The sequence below is a fragment of the Harpegnathos saltator genome, unplaced genomic scaffold (genome assembly GCF_003227715.2).
Source record: "Harpegnathos saltator strain DR-91 unplaced genomic scaffold, Hsal_v8.6 scaffold672, whole genome shotgun sequence".
Taxonomy (NCBI): Eukaryota; Metazoa; Arthropoda; class Insecta; order Hymenoptera; family Formicidae; genus Harpegnathos; species Harpegnathos saltator.
The window spans coordinates 27847-36436 of NW_020230507.1; the positions used below are offsets into that span (position 1 = coordinate 27847).

Below are 8590 nucleotides of genomic sequence, written 5' to 3' on the forward strand. Positions count from 1 at the left end.
GATACTCACTAGAATAAAATAAATACCTAAAATACATAAAAGAAAAAAAGAAAACGTAAAGAAATATGAGATAAATATTAGTAGTTTTAATAAAATGAAACATTACGCGCTATTTTTTATTAAAGTAGTTGTACAAGGAGTAGCATATAGCTACTGCTGTATATGTACATACGCATGCGCGCATAAAGATGACACTTGTACATTGTAAATGATGAGTCATTTGTTTTATTAATATCCTATCAATCAAAGTCTAACTTATTGATTACTGGAAATTTTAAAATTATCAAATTGGTCAAAAATCAAAGCTCTATTGTAACAATATATTCTTGAGACCAAATAGAGTATAAAAGTCTAATACCGTTTTTTCTTTCAATAAACAGTTAACAAGATATCGTAAGTTAAATGTCGAAAAAGTTACCAAATTTTCTTTAAATATCTCAAAAAATATTAGGCAAATAAAAAAAAGTTTCAGACAAAAATTGTTTAAATTAATTGATAAGAAAAGATGATATAATAAAAAGTTGGGATTTCCATTTAAGAAAAGTAATGATCAGTGAATATCTAGAAAGTGGCGCCATCTGTTAACAATCTGATATAGTTGTTTTATGTTTCTCTTGAAACCAAACAACTTTTCTCTGAAATATTTTTTTCTAAAATGTCGTATTTACAAGAATATCAAGATGGACGCATGGTCCAATACATCCGGTATATAAGAAAAGCAAAACATTAATATAATGTTTAATTAATTTCCAGTCAACTATGTTCAATGGAATATAATAAGACAATTGTTGCTGTACTTGAATAAGGAAATGAGAGAAATTTGGTATGACTCATTTCAAATAAAATATAATGTGGACAAGCGACAACCACGGTAACTCTTCAATACATAATAAAACGATTTTTAGTTCCTAGATATACATTCAAGTATATTTCTTTTTATCTTATAGTTGGAAATTATGTGTCTCAGATACACAACACATGTTGCAAGACGCTTTGTCTGCACTATTTATCAAGAAATATAACCTGCCAGATAGCATAACAGCTGTGAGTTCATCATGGAATGTTTTCCTTCCAACACATGTAGGGAAGAAAGTCAAGAGAAGAAAGATATTTAAAAATGTGTTATTATTCCGTGTTATTAATCTTTTTAAGGGGATGCTGAACGCGAAAACTTTATCAACAGCGAAATGTCAAAATTTGATATTTTTTCTGCAAAGTTTACGTCATCTTAAATGCTTCAGAATTAAATATGCTTTTACACGATGAAAGTACGTACAAAAATTAATTGAAGCATCACTCAATATGTGACGAAAGCGATAAAAAATTTTTCAATTAAAATTTCGAATTGACAGTTAGCGTAATATTTATCTAATACAAAAGTTTTGCAGCTTGTATGCACTGAAACTCTGGATGCTCCAATGAGGAAAAATTTACAAATCATTTCTAACAACTCAAAATTTAGGTAGGAAACCTGAAACGATACGAAAACTTTGCAGAAAAATTTTTAATATATGCGGTTAGGTCTTCCGATAAATATGATAATGCAGAGCAGAAAAATAGTTTACGACTGTTCTCATAGCCAGCGCTGCAATTTTCCCGCAAATATGATAACGAGTAATCCGAATGTATCCTAAGTATTAGGTTGTTGCAGATGAAATAGCCATTTTTTAATTTTTAATTTAAATTTTTATTCGACACACTTTATATACATCTCGTCAATCGAAATAATCTCCCCCCACCTCAATACGCTTTCTCCAACGTGATACAAGCGCATCAATGCCTTTCACGTAGAAATTAGAAGAGCGAGATGCAAGAAATTCGTTGAACGCATTTTTCACGTTGCTTTCTGTTTGAAATACCTTTTCACTTAAAAAGTTATCCAGATGCTTAAACAAATGGTAATCAGTTGGAGAAAGGTCAGGAGAATAAGTAGGGTGAGGAATAACTTCGCATTTGTATTCTGTTAATGTTTTTACAGTTTCTTTTGCAATATGCGGTCTAGCATTATCATGGAGCAATAACATATCGCATCTATTTAATAACGCCGGCTGTTGAATACGCAGTTTTTCCATCACAATATGAATTTCTTCACAATATTTGTCAGGATTTATAATTTCACCCTTTCTCAAAAACGAAAAATGTACAATACCCTTGGCAGACCACCACCATACAGATACCATAACTTTACGTGTATGAAGGTTCGGTTTCGGCATGTGTTTCGGAGCTTAATCAGCATCTAACCACTGGGCAGAACGTCGACGATTGTCATAAAGAACCCACTTTTCATCACACGTTACTCTTCGATTCAATATTCCTTCATTATTGTGTCGGGAAAGCAAAGATGGGCTGATTTCCATACGGCGAAGCTTGTCTCACTCAGTCAGTTCATATGGTACCCATTTGTCAAGCTTTTTCACTTTCTTCATGGCCTTTAGGTGTCGGGAAACAGTGGAATAATGAACGTTGATGCTGTGTGCAATATCTCGAACTGATAAACGCGAGTTTGCTTCAACCATGTCTTTCAAAACATTGTCATCAATCACTGATAGTGCATGGCCGCGAGGCAAATTGTCGAGATTTGTATCACCAGACCGAAACCTTTTCAAACCAATGTCTAATGGTTCGATCACTTACAAAACCTTCCCCAAAAGCAGTGTTTATGTTTCGCGTTGCCTCGGCCGCACTATGACCAAGTTTATATTCGTACAAGAATATTATCCGCATTTCCTTACTTTCCATGTCGAAAAGACAGCGATTTTCAACGATATAAACAATGTGATAAAAGTAAGGTTATGCGTGCGAATTTACGTGTGGGGCATATACTTTTCAAATATCACGCATGCAACGACAACTGCATGAAAAGAGCTGAACTACTCGGGAAATTTGAATTTTGAAAAACGGCTATTTCATCTGTAACAACCTAGTATATACATATAGATATATATACAGGGTGGGGGGTTATGAGTTTACAACCTGAAAATATGTGACTCAAATAGGCTTCGTGCAGATATACCGAGAAATATTATAAATTCGAGAAGAATAATACATGGGACAGGCAATCAGACCACGCTGCCTAAGTAGCGCCCGCTTGTGCAAGATTTAAACTCTCAGACCTGTAACTTCGTCACATGCAATCGTCATTGCAATATCGACTTAAAATTTAAAGAAAATATTCTCCACATATGAAGCTTTAAGATGTACCAAACGAAAACTCGATTTTTAACTCTGTTAGGTACATATGCCCCTTTAAACTGTGGATGCATTCACGGTACTTTGCAGGAGGCAGTTCCTATTCTCCCCGATATCAACAATAGACCTGAGAAATTAATCGTTTTAACAGTAACTTAATGTGTGACTGTAGTAATATTGAAAAAAATCGCACAATATGCACTTACGCTTCCATTCTTCGAAAAAGAAAATATTTTTTATTCCATTTTAATTATTACTTATGAGATGAAATATCCCCATGTAATAACATTCGATGAACACCAAAATGAACTAATGAACTAATGAACTAAATGAACTAACTAAATGAACTAACCTAAATGAACTAACTAAATGAACTAATGAACTAAATGAACTAATGAACTAAATGAACTAACTAAACCACCACAAAATCTAATTAACCTTATAAGAGTAACATAATGTTTCGTTCGCGAAATACTCTTTCCTCCGAATTAGTACTCGCGTTAGGCAACTACTCCCGTTTAATTGGAATAACTTTCATGCGGATCGGACGTGAGGCACGTAATATAATATCTACTTTGAGTGAAACATCCTTCAAATAATCAATGGGTTCCAAGTAAAAATTGTACATCAGGCTAGCTATTATAGCTTTCAACTCCAACATGGCAAATCGTTGACCTAACGATTTTAAGACATTTAGAATTTATTTGTGATGTAGAATATAGTATCTTATGAATTACCTATACAATTTCGTAATCCTGCACTGAACGGTACATAGGAATAAGGATGACGTTTCTGTATATTTTCTGGTAAAAATCTGTCTGGATCAAATACCTCCGGATTCGGCCAAAAGTTGGGATCGTGATGAAGAGCATAGATAAAAAGATGCACCGTTGTGTTTTTCGGTATTATATATGATTCTGGAATTATCAATGAATATGCTAAAGTATTTTTGTACGAACAGCGAGAAAAAATTTAAATCACAAATATATCTGTACATAAATTTATCTGTACATAAATTTTATAACATACAGATCCTTTAATTACTCACGTAATTTTAAACCAGTGGTGCAAACGCGCGATATAAAAAAAACACTAGGATATAATCTTAATGATTCTTTTAAGCATCTGTCCAAATACGGTAGATTCTGTAACGCGTTCATTGTAAGCTTCCCATTATTTTCCTGCATCACCTCATTAATTTCATTTCTTACACGATCCTGCAAACAAAAGTTTATACAATATACATCGTTTGCGGCCATATTGATTGTCAAATCGCTATTGTCCATATGTTTCTAGAATATTTATAATTTCTAAAACAATGTTATTTAATTAAAAAGATCGAGAGAGAGAGAGAGAGAGAGAGAGAGAAATACTGAGAAATTTACCGAGACGATTTGTATAAACTTAAAATTTCCTTCAATTATTTGATAAAAACTGATTTACAAAATATATGGGTATTTATAAAATATATAAATTAAATATATAATACAAGTTTAAATAATCGTATATATATTGGCAATTCATCATTGGTCGACGTTATTGCAAAGAGTTTGTTGCAAGATTATTTCAGGAGGGGAAAATGTACCTGAATATCCTTATGCTCAGCTAATAATAGTAGACTAAAACATAAACTTGTCGCCACAGTGTCATGACCCTGTAATGATAAGAATTTCTTTCCGTACAGTTAATTATTGTATACGTGAACAATAATAATTATACGCTGCAGAAAGCACGCAGATAAAGAGCAGTCCGAAAAAATGCTTCGCACTTATAGTTTCCAATAATCGCCGTTTAATATGCATCTCATTGTATCATATCATAATTACTATTAAAATTATTAGCTTACAACATATATTAAACAAAAATACAGCTACATTCTTGAACAATTTAACAAAACACTAACGTTTACCTCGAATACGAAAGTGTCAATTTCTTCTCTGATATCTGAATCAATCAAATTACCGTTGCGAGATTCTGCTAGCAAAATGTCCAACATGGCCATTCGTTTCTTTTTATCTTAAATAAACATAAAATACGTTATCTGTGCATCACATGACGTACAATATTTTATAGACGAAACATACTCCCTGTTATTTCTTTGTCTTCTATTTCTGTGTTGTTTTCAAAGTACTTCAAATATCGTTCTCTGGTTTCTTCATGATAACGTTTTCTATTTGCGATAATCTACAAAGACAAAGAAAAATATAATACCAACGTTATTTATTTCAATGCTACTAAAAGTATTTCTTAATTGATTTATTAACAAATTGATAATTTTTATTTATATATTTGCAAGAAGAATGTTTTCTTAAATGTCCAAATAATGTAATAACGTCTACATAAACATACTCACTTTCTCAGTAAATGAATGCAAGATATTCAAATACTTTGATTGTGTAGTACTCAGTGATGTTAAGTTAAATATCGTATCATTGAAAAGCCATGGTTTCAAAAACCTAAGAGTAATTACATAAAATTAGATGTGTTTAAGAAAGTAACTGTATTACTTCTAAATAATTTAGATTGATTTCTTTTAACTAGACATTTATATATTACCTATTGAACATAAGTTTACCCATATGGTGAATAGTCTGCCGATATTGTTGAGACTGATCAGAGTCATTCAAAAAAATGCCCATAGACGTTTCTGGAAATATACTTGCCGAAATCACATGAAAAACTTATTGGTCATACTAGTTTCACTACAATAATTTGATACTGTTACATGGATGGCATTCACCGTCTTTCATTTGAAACTAGTAGAATATAAAAAGACATAGAGTGCAATAAAGAACTCCGTTTGTGTTTGTTATGTAAAATAACCTTCGGTCATTGCCCGCGCGTGCAGTTATTCAACATTTACGAATATATGCGCATATGTATACATTACACACAGAAGAAAATATCAGGTTGTTTGAAAGAAACATAATCGACATTCAGATTCTATGTCGTCATAACTGCATGTTTGATTCTTTGATTTTACGCAGTTATGATAATGGAGTTGTAATAATATGGAGTTGTGACATAGATTTGTTCAAAATTAGGAAAATTACGACATATTCTAGAACAGAATAATTTAACCAAGATTACTTTTTCAAAAGAAACATACCGGGGGGGTCCTTTAAGACTGGAAACAATTCGTTACACATTAAAACATGCCAATTTAAGAAATTGATAAAAATAATAAAAAGTTCACGCGAAAAAGACGTAAATTTTCGTAAAAAAGGCAAAATATACATATATATACCACATATTGCATTTAATGTATGATGACTGGTAAATAACATCACGTCTTCGATAATTGACTCTTCTGCAGGATTAAAAGACTTCACTGCGCGATCACCCTCTTCAATAAAAGTTTTGACAAATTCTTTCAATACAGAAAAGTGAAATGCAGGCGTTAGTATCTTTCGTCTTTTATGCCACTTGGCTCCTAAGAAAGAGATAAGATAATATTATACGCGTGCATAAATATTATTCTTTATTGTGTTACCATGTAGCACATGTAACGAAAGATAACATTTATTCAACTTATGTCGCGATAAGTTTACATTAAGCGTATTTGCTTTGATAATCGCTAGCGCTTAACGTACTATATTTAGCTTCTTAGAACTCTATTATATCGTAATTTTTTTCTTCAAAAACTATCAAAGGCAATGATACTGTTCTGCATGAAAATTACGCATGACAAAAATACCTTGACTAGTAAGAAGGCCATCACCTAACCAAGGATGAAGAAGTTTGTACTCGTAACCTTTCACAGTATGCTCCATACCGCTTAGTACTTTCTAAAACCATAAAAGAAAAAGGATTAAAAATCGTGTTGTCATTATCCAATTATACAATACTTATTAACATAGATAGAATGTGTTATGGGAAATATGTGTACGATTTTGAGTAAAAGCTGCGAACATTGGCTTCGATTAACGTTAATGAAAACGCTGTGTAGATAATAAAATGTATCTATTTTCCGTAACAATTGTTTTACCAACCTGCACGTCGTCCGGGTGATAAATGAGAACGTTAGGAATCGTTAAAACCCAAAATTTACTAATTGGATAAAATCTCTTCGCGTAATCGAGTGCTAAGAGCCATAGTTGTTCTAAAATGTAAAGAATACTATAATTAGATTTTCTACCTTTTTTTCAATCGTACTATTCTTTTCAACAACCTACTATGCAATTAAATCAGAATTAATATCTTACATCTTGCTATAAGCTGTTACGCAATTTTAACTACAAATACAGATTTCATTTTTTATTGTGTATTAAGCATCGACGAACAATCTATAGCTTATTACATAAAACCATACAAATTTTTACTTACCTGGCGAATATGAACAAATTTGTATAACATATGGAGTAGGAAAACATATAGATCCTGGTATTTGATCAATAAGTCGTCCATTTCTTCCAAAGTGCGCGACACAAAGATACGTGATCACGAGAAAAAGGCATGTTAATAATATCGTGATGATCATTATTCGTCAAAATGATAACTGCTTTAAGACTTGGTCTTTTTTTATCTTTACACGCTATACTTTAAAAATATAAAATATATACTATAAAAAACGAAATACCGTTTTATAAAAAACATGTCCGTAATGATATACACAAATGTATATATATACATATACGAGTACGTATGTATGTATGCTTACAGCGATCGAAATTTCAACAGACATTCAATATGTATCGTGTCTGAAGACTTCACACTTTGCTAAAATGATGTATAATAACTGAACTGTGAGTTCTACACACAACTATCCACATAAGTGTGTGGAGTAGGACTTAAATTATTTCAAGCTTACTCCTATATATATGTAAATTACACACCAACATTGTAGTCACTACTTATATCAATATTAGTACCATTATTAATTACAATCAGTCAGATACTCACCAGAATAAAATAAATACCTAAGATACATAAAAGAAAAAAAGGAAGTATAAAGAAATATGAGATAAATATTAGTAGTTTTAATAAAACGAAATATTACGCGCTATTTTTTATTAAAGTAGTTGTACAAAAAATAGCATATACCTACTGCTGTATATGTACATACGCATGCGCGCATATAGATGGCACTTATACATTGTAAATGATGAGTCATTTGTTTTATCAATATCCTATCAATCAAAGTCAGTAATTTAATACGATAAGATTTTAGTTTAAAACCCAAGTCCAATCTTGAAAATGTTAACACTCAATTCTGTAAATAATACTTTTTACCTACAATGACTTGCGTTACTTGTATACTTCAATTGTATAAATTCGATGTTTAAATTTGGAAAATGTTTATAGTCCTGGGAAAGTTGATTTTTCGACTTATGTTTTTACTAACAAGGAGATGGCAAGACATGTAAAATCGATAATTGAATGAGTCATATTTCATTCGGAT

The 8590-nt window shown here is 31.6% G+C and overlaps 1 protein-coding gene across 4 annotated transcripts; it reads right to left on the reverse strand.

The window, feature by feature from the left end:
* Positions 1–3335: 3335 nt before the first annotated feature.
* Positions 3336–7992, reverse strand: LOC105189626 (cytochrome P450 4C1). Of its 4 annotated transcripts, none has more exons than XM_025305070.1 (13): positions 7850–7992; positions 7516–7723; positions 7182–7291; positions 6887–6977; positions 6437–6622; positions 5746–5836; positions 5543–5645; positions 5274–5373; positions 5099–5205; positions 4775–4843; positions 4238–4406; positions 3927–4106; positions 3336–3864 (listed from the first exon to the last, which is right to left on the reverse strand). In XM_025305070.1, the coding sequence occupies exons 2-13, from the start codon at positions 7667–7669 to the stop codon at positions 3698–3700; spliced, it is 1527 nt and encodes a 508-aa protein (XP_025160855.1). In that variant the 5' UTR covers positions 7670–7723; positions 7850–7992; the 3' UTR covers positions 3336–3697. The 4 variants fall into 4 exon arrangements, with proteins under 4 accessions (XP_025160855.1, XP_025160854.1, XP_025160857.1 ...); XM_025305069.1 differs by having other exon boundaries at positions 7516–7728; positions 7850–7985; XM_025305072.1 differs by having other exon boundaries at positions 7516–7598; positions 7850–7979.
* Between the last annotated feature and the right edge of the window lie 598 nt (positions 7993–8590).

What these genes read in the sequence shown, in the direction of transcription:
- LOC105189626 (XM_025305070.1), bottom strand. Translation starts at nt 7,669, where the DNA reads ATGATCATCACGATATTATTAACATGCCTTTTTCTCGTGATCACGTAT. An exon ending in ATCACCCGGACGACGTGCAG is followed by an intron (nt 6,978 to 7,181) that starts GTTGGTAAAACA and finishes TTATGGTTTTAG; the next exon opens with AAAGTACTAAGCGGTATGGA. An exon ending in AGGATTACGAAATTGTATAG is followed by an intron (nt 3,865 to 3,926) that starts GTAATTCATAAG and finishes TAAAATCGTTAG; the next exon opens with GTCAACGATTTGCCATGTTG.